The sequence below is a fragment of the Crocuta crocuta genome, unplaced genomic scaffold, assembly GCF_008692635.1.
Source record: "Crocuta crocuta isolate KB4526 unplaced genomic scaffold, BGI_CrCroc_1.0 scaffold16, whole genome shotgun sequence".
NCBI classification, from domain to species: Eukaryota; Metazoa; Chordata; class Mammalia; order Carnivora; family Hyaenidae; genus Crocuta; species Crocuta crocuta.
In genome coordinates, this window is record NW_027531893.1 from 2,063,746 (window position 1) to 2,078,707 (window position 14,962).

General features: G+C 38.7%; 1 protein-coding gene across 5 annotated transcripts in view; it reads left to right on the plus strand.

Annotated features, from left to right (window-relative positions):
• The window catches only part of CADPS2 (calcium dependent secretion activator 2), a 397,782-nt gene that overhangs the window by 368,739 nt on the left and 14,081 nt on the right, over positions 1 to 14,962 (plus strand). For all 5 annotated transcript variants that reach the window (XM_077773241.1, XM_077773245.1, XM_077773242.1 and 2 more), the window contains one exon: positions 3,833 to 3,940. In XM_077773241.1, coding sequence (XP_077629367.1) covers positions 3,833 to 3,940 — 108 coding nt within the window. The remainder of the gene's footprint in view (positions 1 to 3,832; positions 3,941 to 14,962) is intronic.

Here is a 14,962-nt window from a genome sequence, read left to right on the forward strand (position 1 = left end):
GGTTAATGCATAGCATGCTCGCTACCTGATTTTTAATTGTTATTTTCTCATATTCATTAAGAAAACTATAATTACCAATATAGACGAGATTTCTAAATTTAGCTCTCTAGATCACAATTTTCTTGATAAAAACTCATCCATATCCACAATTTTTGAGGTTTAATAGACCTCTACTTTGATAGGGTTAATGGACACCCACCTGCACTGACACATGTAGCAATTTGGTGTCCCTGCCTGGCAGTCACATGTGTCCCGTTCATTTACACACTAAAAAAAAAAAAATGTGGGTTCAGGGTTTTTTTTTTAACTTTAACAAAACTTCATTTCCTAATAAGATAACATCTAATGATGAAATTAGATGCATAACGTTTAATAATGGAATTTTAAATGCAGTGACTTCCAAAGTATGTAAATTTTGCTGCCATAAAACAGAGTCTTTGCACAAAGGAGCACTGAACCAGTGATAATGTCTTCTATCCAAACACATTTGTACTGTAAGTAGAAACTGTTTAAAAGGAAAATTACATCTTTTTCAGCAATTTATCAGAGATAATTACCCTTCATATACTAAAGGAAGGATAAAGAACTGTAATTCTAATTGGTAAATGTCACCAACTGTTGCAGTTACTCTTACTTGTGTATATTCTTTTAATGATTATAGTCTCATGCCACAGCTACATGAAAATATACTCACTAGGTGTGAAATTCCCATATGTCACAGTTTCAAGAATAGGTAAACAGCTCAAAGATAAAGAAATAATGCTAATGAGAAATGTAAGAATTCTAGGTTTTGTTTTCCAGGCAAGTGGATCTTCATTTGCCAAAAGAGGAGAAAGTATAGTGAAAAGAAAAGACAGAAACACTAAATTTTGTTGAATTAAACTTTTAAATGAGCTTTACTTCACACTTTTAGCCAGAGCTGTTTATTTTCTTAGAAAATTGTAGATATGTCTCAACCTACAGATTTCAGTATCATATGCCTTGGGTCTGCCAAAGGGAACAGCATTTAAGTTTCTTTTAGGCTTGGACTGTAAAGCGTTTGTTCATTTCAGATGTTAGAAGATAAACTCTTCCTGGACAGTGTTACATTTTGTCAAATTTTATCTTGAAAGGGATCAAAGAAACAGGAAAAATGACCTTAGAATCTATGGCAAGTGTTTAAAAATCACTATTCTCCAGTCCTTCTCGCTGTAACTTAGTTTCCAGTGAGTTTGATGGGTCAAGTGATTGACTAGATACAACCTGTAAGCCTACTCTTCTTTCAAGAGGTAGAAATAAAAATGGGGTTGGGCAGGGTGAGAAATAGTGGAGAAAACAAACCTCTCATTTGTATACTCTTTAACTCTCAGGTTCGCTGAGCTGTGCCCTACTGCTGTGGTATTATATAGGTCATAGTATTTGGTTTCCAAGCACCTGACCAAGGCTCAGATGCTGAGCTAACTTTCTATATGCTCTCCATTATACATAGGCAAGTGTTTTGTTGCTGTTTTCATTTGTGGCACTATGTTTTCTGGACGTCTTTATTTGTGACGTTCTGACAAAGTTTGAGAAGCATAGAGAGAAGTACTTCTCTTATGGGTTAGCTCTCTTCAAGTGGTAGTAGTATTAATCTTTGTACAAATTACTCTGCGTCTTCACTGGAAAAACTGATACATAACGCACTCCCCTACCCCCACTGTAAAAGAAGAAGAAATAACCTAGGTTTCTCTCGGTTATCCATGTCACTGTATTTAAACTTTCAAACATTGCTCAAGAGAATTATGCAGAAAAATAGTGAAGGAATGAATTTGATAAGTTGCCTCCATTAGGTTTGAAACCTATTCCCTACATTGTATACGGATGCTCTTGAAGGAAAGACTAGAAAAGACATTTAAGTAGTTCTTTCAAATTATAACTGATAACTAATTTTGTCATATTAGGGTTATGTTTGAATTGAATTTATGTAGCATATATTTCCCTTCAGGCTAAATGTAAGAGCAGTAAGAGCTTCTTGTAACTCGCATTACCCAGAAATAACTTTGTTACTAAAAAATCAAGTTAAGTTTTATTAATGACATATGTTCATTGCCTATATGGTGCACTGGTGAAGTGATGGGCAGTTTTATTATTGTATATAAGATATGCCCCCACCCCCACCAAAAAAAAAAAAAAAAAGCGATAAGAAATTTTTATCCTTCATTTAAGGAGAGGGACTACCGTGATACTCAGTAATGTCTTATTTTTCTTACAGTAGTAATAGTTAAATGACCTGTATTCTCTTCCACTTCATTTCCTTGCAGGATTTACTTTGCAAAATGAGTCTGATGATGGAAGTTATAAGTACATTCTATGAATATGAAATGATACAAGACCAGTGGACTTACTTGGGCATCAGTTCCACCATTTTGTTATTATTAATGCCATATTCTTTTTTTATTATTATTTTAGAAACAGAACACGAGCAGGAGAGATGGGCAGAGAGAGAGAGAGAATATCTTAAGTAGGTCCCGTGCTCAGCACCGGGATGGGGGGAGGGGAGAGAGAAGGAGGGCTTGGCCCCACAACCTTGGGATCATGTTCTGAGTTGAAATCACAAGTCAGGCTCTCCACCGCCTGAGCCGCCCAAGTGACCCTTAATGCCAAATTCTAATCAAATGAATACCTCAGTACAGATTATGAAGCAACCCCAAGTGTAGATCATTCAAATGAGTATTTTTATTCACTAGTCTAGCTATCTACAACACAAAAAAGAAGTGAAGATAAGTCCAGAAGGAAAACTCTTTGGAACCATTCAGATTTTTGTCCCTTCCTAGTACTGACTTTGTAGAGTTTGTAACAAGGAGGAATTATATTAACTGTCCTATCTCCTCTAACATTGCAAGGCAACAGATGTTGGATAACTTCAGAAAGTTATCCGGTTCACACTTCAGACTCTTCATAGGAGACTGGTTCATTGATATTGTATTTCTAAAATAAAATAAATCTTTGAGATAGATAAAGATGAATGAGTAGAAGCAATAGATAATCTACAAAATTTTGGTTTACATTTCACTTCACAATCCATTAAGTTTTTGGCCCAATATCTTCCTAATAATATTTTATTCAAATTAAATAAAATTTAGCTTGTATGCCTTCAGCACCTATAGTAGTTGAGGAAGGCAATCCAAGGAAAACTAACATTTTTGTTTTGGGTTTTTTTTGTTTTGTCTTGTTTTAATTTTTTTAATGTTTATTTACTTTTGAGAGAGACAGAGTGTGAGTGGGAAAGGGGCAGAGAGAGGGGGACACAGAATCCGAAGCAGGGTCCAGGCTCTGAACTGACAGCACAGAGCCTGACACAGGGCTCAAATTCACAAGCTGTGAGTTCATGACCTAAGCTGAAGTCGATGCGTCACCAACTGAAGCCACCCAGGTGCCCCACATTTTTGCTTTTAATATATATGCGTAAACCAACCAGAGATAGTGACAAGTAAATTGTATTGGCAATTAGGAAAGGATTATTACAAGTGGGGACTTTTTTAAAAAATTCATTCATTTACACTGTGTGGCATATTAACAGTTCAAGATGGCCATTAAAGAAAAAAGGTATCTGGTACTTTACAGCCACATGTCTCTACTCATTTTCATAATGATGAATAACTGTGACCTCAAGTTACAGACATCGGTAATAAACTTTTATTTATTTTAATTATGGAATTTACTGAAGGTGCTCGTTGTTGATTTTGGTCTTGGGCATAATTTACTAATGTAATTTTTGAAATGATATGTGAATTATTTTCTAAAGTTGTGTTTTGATAATGTTTTCACAATAGAGATCTGATCTTTTATTCCCCATGCTTTTCCTCCACCACAGAAACCAGGAATGGATCTCGCAGACACCTATATCATGTTTGTTCGGCAAAACCAGGATATTCTTCGAGAAAAGGTCAATGAGGAAATGTATATAGAAAAACTGTTTGATGTAAGTAACTGCCCTCACAAGGCTTCCTGGCATCCTCCACATGTGTGCAGGGAAAATTGCATTTCGATATGTTGGCAAAGCAGACACCTTTTCTGATCCCTTTTCTTCTATGCAGCTAATACAGTGGATAGTTTTAGTTCTCTGACTGTTGACAGAAGCCTTAATTGGCTTCTTTTGTACATGACAAGTGTCACTGTTAGAATGGAGGTCTCAAAAAGCTTCTAAGGTTAATTTTAACGAGCAGGATGATAACCGGTTTACCACTGTGTATACAGCACCAGTCCGCTTGCTTGACTTTGCTGCACTCCATAAACAGGATCCTGCTGGCAAGGAGTGGGCCCCTCCTCTGAAAGTTTTGTGAGTTAACATAAGGCTCCTTAGTGAAACGAAGACATAAGCTTCAGTAAAGCCAAATATCCACCACCACCGCTCTACCGTTATTGAACATTCCCCCCGTGATTTACAGTACTGACAAATGCTAACGATATACCCCTACAGTTTTCTCAGCACAAAAGTCTTCATTTTCACCTGGCAATTTCTAGAAGTGGGGGGTTGTGGTTTTAGAGAGCGTGATCATTAAGTTTCATTTGTCTAGTATCTGTAAAGGAAACTAAGAGAGCAATCCATTTCAATAACAATGTTGTCATTCATTTGTAATTATTTAACAGTCAATTCAAAGGAAATGGTGCTTTTGCTTGTGTTGGAACTTCCCAAGGCTGATGCCGGAATGGAATATTTGCTTTGAACTGTATTTATTTACGCACATCTCCCCTGCATTTTGGAAATGCTTTTCTGGCAGTTTCATTTAATTATGCAAGTTGCCGCAAATGTTTTCATAACAGCAATTCACGGGCTTCGTGGTGACACTTCAGCTGTGGCAGTTCCAGAAGGTCCTGCTACGTCATCATCTCCTCCATAGTCTGTTGTGTCAGTGCTCACGGTTTGTCAGATCGGGTGGTCAAAATGAGCCTCCTCTTTCCTATTTTATGCTTCTAGCCTCTACCCAGGCTGTTTTACAATAAAAGTATCATCTGTTTTAATAAGCTAAGTGTTAATATGTGTGAAAAGAATGATTTCCTAAAAGCTTTGATGCCCTGCAGGGGTAGAAAAATTATCATCTATCCAGCTGGCTCTTTGACAAAATACTGAAACCATATTAGCAACTTCTGCTTCCATTTGGTATTGCTCTGAGTTTACAAGCATATGTTTTACGTCCAAATTCTCTTCTACTTTTTTTGCTTATGTGGTAATTTTTAAAAATGTTGAACAGAATAGGAAAATTGATGTTATTTCCTTTATGTTTATTCTTAGTATACCTGAAGCATGTTTTCTATGATGAGAAAAGGTAGAATCATCTGGAAATAGGCCATTGTAGGGGTGTGTGTGTGTGTGTGTGTGTGTGTGTTCTTAACATCTTCAACTTTCAGTCTTGGTGACCTATTTACTACAAAGTTTGCCATCAGTTCATAACAGAGGTAGAATTTTGTCGCTATAAAGATATTCCCTACTTCACCTCTCTCGCATTCACCAAACTTTCTTAGAAGACTTTTTATGTGACAGCAATAACCAACAGAGCTGAAGTGGGTGCATGGGGACCAAAATTAAAATTTGTCTAGTTTAGAGTCATCTGGCCGGCTCAGTCAGTAGAGCACACAACTCTTGATCTTAGAGTCATGGTTCAACCCCCACTTTGGGTATAGAGCTTTCGTGAAAAAATACATAATTATGTCTAGTTTGTTGCCCTGGTTATGTACACTTTCCTTTGAGACCTCATCATCTGACATGGCTGTAAATTTACTTCTGAAAGGAACTCTTGATGAGCGACCATTCTGTTTTAGTTGTGAAGGTTTTGGCATTTTGCATATCCTCAGTGGAACACTGGACTTGTTACTTGTGAAATAGTTATAATGTCCCTAAACATTCTAATATTTTTAAATTGCACATTTTTATTACTGTAATTAAAAATAAAAAGTAGACCCTAATTCTATTGATATGTCATCAAGAATAACATGTATGAGGGGGTACTAAGAGCCCCTAATTAGCCAAGACTGAATTTGCCTCAATTATAGTTAGTAAATGAGAGGTTATCAAGTATGTGTTGAAAGGTAAAACAGAATGTGTATCTTAAGCGACAGATCATTACTGAGAGACATTATATAATTATTGGAAATCTTCTTGGCTGAAACTTAAAATAATATTGTTAGGTGTCAAGAAACAGTTGAAAATAATGACCCTATAAATACTGTTGGCAATCTTAGTCTATTACAGATAAAGGATCGAAGAGAAAAATTTTATTCAGGCATAATGACAAACTTTTGCTATTTCACTTAAAGCAAGAAGTAGATGAAAGGAAGGAAGAAAAGGAAGACTCATAATTTCAGATGCGGAGGAAAATGTGCGTGCATACAAACATGCACGCGCACCAACGTGAATCAATACTTAGTAGTTTAACCAACCCAAGTAAGGCTGTAGGGCATCCAGTTTCTGGTCTTTCAGTATGAGAGCTTCACTCCTTAAGAAGGATATTCTTTTGACCCAAATGAGATTTAATTCCTTTTGGAAATCCCACAAATTACAATATGTTTATATAAAACCATTATTCTGAAGACACATTTTCATCCTGCCTTCAATACCAACACTTTGAAAAATAACTCGTGTGTTTTACTAAATAATCTTTTTCTGCATGATGCTCCGCTCATGGAAAAGACTATTTGAAAGTTCTGTGAAACTTCCCCTGAGAGCAATAATTACTTGTAGTATTTTTTGGCCTCAGAAACTTTTTGATTAAGCATCTTAATTGCTCCTGATATATGTGGTGAAATACTTTAGAGTTCTATTTACATAATTGTACCAGTGCCTAAGACCAAATAATGACCATTAGCCTAGATTTGTGTCCATTGCTTTGGGATGCATCAGCAAAGAAGAATGGTACCTCCTATGGCCATCCATGTACAGCTCACAAAGCCATAAGCCACGGTCCAGTTTCCCAAGCATTGTGTACAACCAGTATTATTATTTTGGCCTCCACGGAAAGGGCTTTTGCGTACTTCAGAGTCTTTTTTAACTTTTTTAACATTGATTTATTTTTGAGAGAAAGAGACCGTGCGCGAGCAAGAGAGGGGCAGAGGGGCAGAGAGAAACGGAGACAGGATTGGAAGCAGGCTCCAGGTGCTGAGCTGTCAGCACAGAGCCCTACGTGAGGCTCAAACTCACGAGCAGTGAGATCATGACCTGAACTGAAGTCAGACCCTAAACCAACTGAGCCACCCAGGTGCCCCTCCTTAACTTCAGAGTCTTAAAGACGGGATTGATTAAAATGTGTATTATCTTCAAGCCCTAAATATAGGGTGACCTTTAGACTTACATTAAATTTTAAAATATTAAAGCTAAATGTTCCCTTGCAAGACCAAAAAAGCTTAATATTAGAACTGAGAACCAAGACATTCTATTTCATTCCATAAGTAAACTTCGAAAACATTTTCTGTGTAACACAGAAATAAATTTTTAAAAGTATAAATAAATAATGGCAAATCCATACTGTTAAGAGAAGGAACCGAGTTTGTATTAAGGTATATCCCTAATCATCTCAAATTATCAAAATAATAATACTAACCCTCACTTTCATCACTGCCATTCCGCGGCACCTCTTTGTACCAGGAAATGTGCTACGTGCTTTACCTACATCATTTCTAACCTGCTGAGCTAGATGCCATCATCCCCTTTATCCTTGTTTTCAGGTTAAAGAATCTCCCACTCATAGAAGATAAGTGACTTGTTCGTTGTTGAATCAGACATTGAAATTGTGTGTCTCCAGTCTCAAAGTCTATGCTATTTCCACCAGACTTACAAAATTGGACATGGTAACACAGTACTATGGCAGAGGGCTGGATCAGGAATCCACAAACCTGAGTTCCAGCCACGGTTCTGCCCTTGACAGAGTGAGTGTCAAGAAGTTATGACCCCTGCCTAAGACTCAGTGTAGTTAGTACATATAAACTGAAGAAGTTGGTCTAGAACTGCAGGTGGTTTCTGAAATATCTTCCAGATGTTAAACCAACTAAATTAAATTATCAATTAATCTTAGCAGTAATGATAAATATTACCGAGAATAGCTGTACCATGACATTCCATGTATCTACCACCAGGACTGTGAAGCCCAAATTGAGAAAAATAGTTGGAACTCATCCGTTTCATATTCCTGCTCACTCTCTCTGAGTGACCAGAATATTTTAAGCAGAGACTCTCTCTTCCTCTCAAGTGGTCATCTTTATACATGCGGAGTTTAAAATCTACATGTTAAGTCTACATTTTCAACTTAGAAAAACTGTGTCTTATCTGGGTAAGAAAAATCTTAAGGAAGTTCTTCTGTGGTAAGAGAAACCATGGATGCGCCAAATGGGTTTTCAGCATTCTACACAATCTCTCTTGCCCTAGTGTGTTTTCTCTTACATATTAAACACCATCGTCAGCAACTTCTTTAAAGTTTTTATCAAATCGAAACCATGTACAACTTGTCTAATCCCAATATAGAAGTATGGCGAAGATTTTCTAATTATTAACTTCCATTTTTGAATGTCTCCAGTAATATTTCTTCCTCCACGTTCAGGCTTCAGGACACACAGTATGAGCCTCAGGTACCCATGTGTCAGGAGAGAGGCTGAGTAGTTCCCGCACGGCTTGGGGTCTCTGGTTTGGACAGCGGTGGTGTTTCCAGAGTCGAAACTGACCTCGGCAGTAATTGCCCAGGTGCAACTGGCCCTTTCCTGATGCCCAGGAATATTACAACCTGGAGGTAGTTCGGGGCTGACCGAAATCATTCTGTTGTCCAGGATGTACATTAAACCCACCTACCTCTCTAAATCTTTGCATATTTCTTGGGCATTACCCATCCTGAGTCCCTTTGAAACAGTTTCATTTCAGCTCTCGTGTTGCTGAGGACACATCAGGGTGCAGTATTTAATTGGTAAATCATGCAGATTAAACGTTCTCTTGTGTTATAAACTGATTAAATATTTAATTGTTGAGGAGTTTCATCTCAATGAGATTTTTTTAAATATTGTGGTGATGTCTTATAAAATTAAAAGTAATTCTTCAAATGATAGCTCATCGGTTATATCCATCCAAATAGTTTTTTATAAAGGATTAATTTCTCAGGACTTTGCTTGAAAAGAAGTCTTTTCAGTAAAGCAACTCTAAATTAAGAATTGTAAGTAAAATTGACCTAACCTGTATAAATGAGTTCAGTAGCCATTTTAAGATACGGTAACATACAAAGAAAAAAAAAACTGAACCTATGACAAGAGAATATGTTTTTCAAAATAAAAGTCATTTTCCATTTTTGTGCTCTTGTCTCTGAGTCCCAAATAAGAAAAGGCAGAGGGGCGCCTGGGTGGCTTAGTGGGTTAAGCGTCCGACTTTCGCTTAGGTCGTGATCTCGCAGTTCGTGGGTTCCGGCCCCGCGTCGGGCTCTGTGCTGACAGCCAGCTCAGAGCCTGGAGCCCGTTTCAGTCTGTGACTCCCTCTCTCTCTCTGACCCTCCCCTGCTCACGTTCTCTCTCTCTCTCTCTCTCTCTCTCTCTCTCTCTCCTAGGAATAAATAACACATTTTAAAAAATTTTTTTAAAAAAAGAAAGAAAAGGCAGAAATGCTCAGAAGTTTTTAATGCAGTGCTTCACACTGATGCCCAAACTTTGTGACTCAGGAATTTATTCATCCTCCATAAGATCAGCACTACTATTCTTAACTTCCTTAAAGATTCAGTTTATTATCATGTTGATTTCATAAGAATAGTTGAAATCAACAGAGCCTGGATAACAGTGGCTGCTAGATAAAAATTTCCTTCATGATGCCCTTCCTCCGGGACATGTATTTAAAACTGACTCTACTTTTTCAGTCCTTTGGATAAATTTCTTTGTGTGTGTAATCAGCCTCTTTATGAGAAATGCAGACTGCAGCCCATAAAGACTGAATATTCCTTTGTCTTCTTGCATTTCTTAGAACTCTAGGATACTATAGATAATATCCTCTTGTATGTGAATGTCGATTTAAAAATAGTAGTTTTCCTCTTTTCAATAATATCTCACTTTCAGATGACTAGGAAGTTCCATAAACTACATAAGTTAGTATAGATTCCCTTTACAGAGAATTTGCTTTTGGTTTTGTCTCTGTATAAAAAGAATTCAAATATGAAACATCAACTGTTGGACCATTATGCCCAACCATGATTTTCCTGTCACTATTCAAAATTAAAGGTTCATCCCATGTCATAACCATTTCCTTCCTTCTTCCTCAATAAGAAAGGATGGATAATATGTTCAATGGTGGACTTGAGGCTATTTGAGATCATGTATTTCTAAACATGGCTGTGTTATAGATGCTGGTGCCTCATTACATCCTAAAGGTAGATAAAAAGTTTGATCTCCGTTTGTCATCGGTGTTACTTTTGACACTGTTATTTAGCGGCTTTGACACATTGTTCCCCAGGTGTTTGGGGTTGGTTTTTTTTTTTTAATTGTCTATATTTCTGCTTTGTTTTACCTACAGTATTTGGTCTCGCGCTGAAGTTGTTTGACCTCTTTTAAGATAGTTATAGTCAGGGGCGCCTGGGTGGCTCAGTTGGTTGAGCATCTGACTTCAGCTCAGGTCATGATCTCATGGTTTGTGGGTTCAGGCCCCGCGTCGGGCTCTGTGCTGACAGCTAGCTCAGAGCCTGGAGCCTGCTTTGGATTCTGTGTCTCCCTCTCTCTCTGACCCTCCTCTGCTCACACTGTCTCTCTCTCGCGTGTGGAAATAAATTTTTTTAAAAAGGCAAAAACAAAAAAAAAAATGCTTAAAAAAGAAAGATCGTTCTAGTCAGATGTATTCTGTGGATGGTCCTGTCTGCCTCGGTAAAGGTCCTCCCCAGCTTGCTCCTAAGTGACTTGTTTCCTCGGAGTTTGTTTCTTTTTAAAACCCCTGCTCTCGAATTACAGCTGTCTGGTTCATTTTTGTTAATAATCTTTATTTTAATGTTAAGTTATTATCTGTAAGTATAAGAGTTTATAAAAGGATCCACTTTCTGGTGTACGGTGGGTGCCCGAATAGCTTTGGCAAGTCCAGACGCAGCTCGGAGCCACCAGAGGCCCTCGTTTAGAATCTAAGCTGTTGGTGAATTAAAACCTGGGAAACTTGAGCTACGCGTGCCTAATTGCCTACAAGAAACTCCACGAGAAAATGTATTGTAGCGTGTCGATCTCATTTCTTTGATAATTCAAAAGAATCTTCAAGAAATATGTGGGCTTCTTCCTTATATTCTTGAAATGTGATCATGAGACACAATTGTCATTTGGCGCATTCCCAGAAATAGACGTCTTTGCATGAGGCACCTGGACATATGTGGCGGGGCTGGGAGAATCAGCTAATTAACAACACAGGCTTAAACAGGCACCTCATCTGGCAGTGCAGTTAGTTGCCTGATGGCGCTCAGCAGGACTGGGTAGTGCTTTTTATTTTTCTATCCTAATGGTCTGCTGCCCACCTAATTTTGCCTTATTGTCAGTCACTACTTACCGCAGCTTGGGGCCCTCCCAGGAGGCTAAATTATTATCAAAGGATTAGGGAGATGTAGCCTTGCAGCTCTGACATTTCTGATTACTTGTCTATGCCAGAACACTAATTAGCTGTGACTAATTAAGAAAAATGTCCCTGCCATAGAAAACCATTTAAAAGAACTGAGAAGTAGAAAAAGCAATTCAAAAGCTGAGCAGTGCTCAGATTTGCCGATGCTCTTTAGATTTCCACCAGAGCCTTAACTCACCTTTAATTGTGCTCAGAATTTAAAAAAAAAAAAAAGAAAAAGAAAGAAGAGAAAAGAAAGAAAATCTCACATGTGAACTGATCTGAGGTTTTGCTTGAATAGGAAAAAAAAATTGTCGTTGATCACGTAAACTCTCTTAGCAAGGGTAAAATTGTCTCCGACGAATGGAAGATGACAAAACTTTCATTTCATGGAGAAATTTTTCTAAACCCCAAATGTGTAAATGTGCATTAGCATTCATTCACCCAAGTCAGTAACAATGACTTAATGGTCACGGAAGAAAGTAGAATATTTTTGTGACTGATGTTCTAAAAGATGGTTGAAATGATTACACGTTGAGCATTTTAAAAGTTATTTAGTGTTGGTTTCATGCCACTTCCACATTTAAGACGGTCTGGAAATTGTGACTTCTCCACGCAGAGCCTATTATTCCCACAAGGATTTTGCATGCTTGTGCTGCAACTGGCCACAAGTGAGTTATTGCTGAAACTACCCAGGACTCCCCTGAGCCCAGCGTCTCTGTCAGTTGACCAGTGTAATGCTTTTGTAGGACTGGTAGCTACTGCTCTCCCTCTCTTCAACCCTGACTTCAGCAGCAAATGTCACAGGGCCTTAAGGCCACGTCCCGTGGTGGCTTTCTGAGCTCCTCCTCAGTTGGGCCCTCCTGTGCAAGCCTTCGCTGCATCCCTGCTGGTGCCTCTCACGAGAGGACACAGCAGTGGCAGCCAGACTGCCAGCCACCATTGGCTAAGTCCAACTGGAAAAAAAAAAATCTGTGTAGGGAAGGAGCTGTTGTGGCAGAACCATTATTAGATGTGTCTACTGAATGCATTGAAAGAAAACTCTATAAAAGAACATTATCCAAAGGTACCTATCAACACCTAGAGAGAGCCCTTAATTTCCTGATTATGGCCCACCTCTAGGTAAGAGACCCTCTGCATTTTACTGTGTTAATATGGGCAAAATATTTTGTTTGGAATAAAATTCTAACCCCATCTCACCTAACTTCTTCATGCTATCTTTGAAACCCATTCTCCCTTTTCCTATTAGAGGAGAAAAAGCAGGCAGCCAGCATCCTCTAGGGAATAATCCTTCTAATATATGAAGACTGTTATTAAGGCACTTGTCATACTTGTCTCCTCCAGGATAAATAATCCCTGTTTGTTTGACTTCCCTTCATAGGCCCCTTTCCTAGCCCTTTAATCATCTTCGGGGTTGTCCTTTGAAACGTCTCTAAGCGTTCTCTGTCATGCTTGGGGTTTTGAGTCAGGAATGGGATGCAGTGTTTGAATGTGGTTGAACAAGATTCTTTCTAGCCACGTTCCTACTTCCCGCAGTCTAATATATAGCGTCCCCATACTTTTGCTCTACAGATCCTCAGAAATGTGGTTCCATATATTCCCTGCAGCTCCTTGGCTTTCCCCTCAGCGACTGCCCATACTATATGCGTGTAATGTGTATGTTTATTGATGTAGAATGTCCATTCAGTTGATGTGTTGGATGCATGAGGAGACATCTCGTTCACCATTCGGTTACTGTGTATATGGAATCGTGGTGAATGCTGGGACGAAAAGGTTTGGCACCTGGCTGGCTCAGTCGGTTCAGCATCTGACTTCAGCTCAGGTCATTATCTCACAGTTCGTGAGTTTGAGCCCCATGAACTGTGCTGCTGTCAGCACAGAGCCCACTTTGGATCCTTTGTCCCCCTCTCTCTTTGCCCCCCCCCACTGTCTCTCTCCCAAGAATGAACATTTAAAAAAAAGTTTAACATTGCTTTATCCCACACAGTTGAGTATCTCTGTCACAGTGACGATGGGATTCTGAATAAAATAGGAAATTGAAACTCCCCTTATTAATCATTTAAAGTGCCCCCCCCCCAAGTATTTATTTTGTAGAGGCCACATGCTGTGTGGTAATGTTAAACAAGATACACCATGTCCCTGTCTTAAAGAAGCTCACATTTTTAGGATCAAACGGGTCTTTTGAAAAAGTTAATTTCTCATTAAAATGTTTGACGTTTTCATCTCCAAATAGGCATTAACATATTTTCTTCTAAATGGATGTATTATGGAAAACTAAAACTTAATTCCCTTTCAAAAGAGATAATAGTGATTCAAGAAATTCATTTATCTGTTTCAAGTGGAAGATTGGGAACTTGCCAAAGGTTAGGGCCAGTGCAAGGTTCGTCCCCTGCTCCACTGTTTGCAGTATCAAATGCCATGACCACGAGATGAGGACACACTCTTCCTCTCTACCCTTCATGGGTTCTTTACTCAAAAGCCAGGCTTGTTTCAGGTCCCTGGAGAGTTCTCATGTTCCCTTAGACTGAGGTCAATAAGGCCATAGCAATGATATTTTTCTGCCTTTAAAAAAAAAAAAAAAAGAGCTCACAAANCAAGTATAGCAGTCACCCAGGACATGTCACTTGGCGGTAAGAATGCACAGGCAGCACTGGCAGCCATCCTCTCGATGTGCCCCCACAACCCTAGATAACCCCGAGGAATGGGGCTCAGTCCCTCAGAGCACGTGCTGGTGAGGCAGCTGCCTGCTCACATGAGAGACTCCAAGAGCCGAGCACATCAATGTCTGAACACGTAGTATTATTAGATCTTGTGCGTGTAAACTATGTATGTGGATACTCATGTATGTCATAGACACAGGGGTTTACTAGTTTACACTGCTTTCTCCTTTATTTAATTCATCACTTAAAATGAAACTAGACAGTCCCATTTAAAGCTCCGTTTTAGTCTTATGTTCAGTTTCTTTAGCCAAATGCCATCGTTTACTTTTTGGTGATTTCTACAACTTCTGCATCTATTAAATTATTTTTCTATCAATGAAACACGCAATTCAAGTCAACAACCTGGCTCTGATACTCTCCATTTTCTATTAAAAAGCTGCACTCTCACTATTATATATGTAGCACTGTGTATCTCCAAGTGTTCTAAAGTATTCAGTCTTTCAACAGATATGCAAGGTATGCTGTGTGCCAGTCTGCTAAGGGCTGGGGACAGGGTAAAAATAAGACTTGATTACTGCCTTGGGTTTACGCATAGCCCATTGAGGCAAACGTATAGCCCATTGTACAATATTCTTATAGATGCCTATACAGCATTCTAGGAGCAGGAAATATGCGAGCATCTAATGCTGCCTAGTGAGAGATAGTATTGGCTTCCTAGCAGAAATAGTGGTTGAAATGAGTCTCAGAGGCTGGCATGGATCTGGCC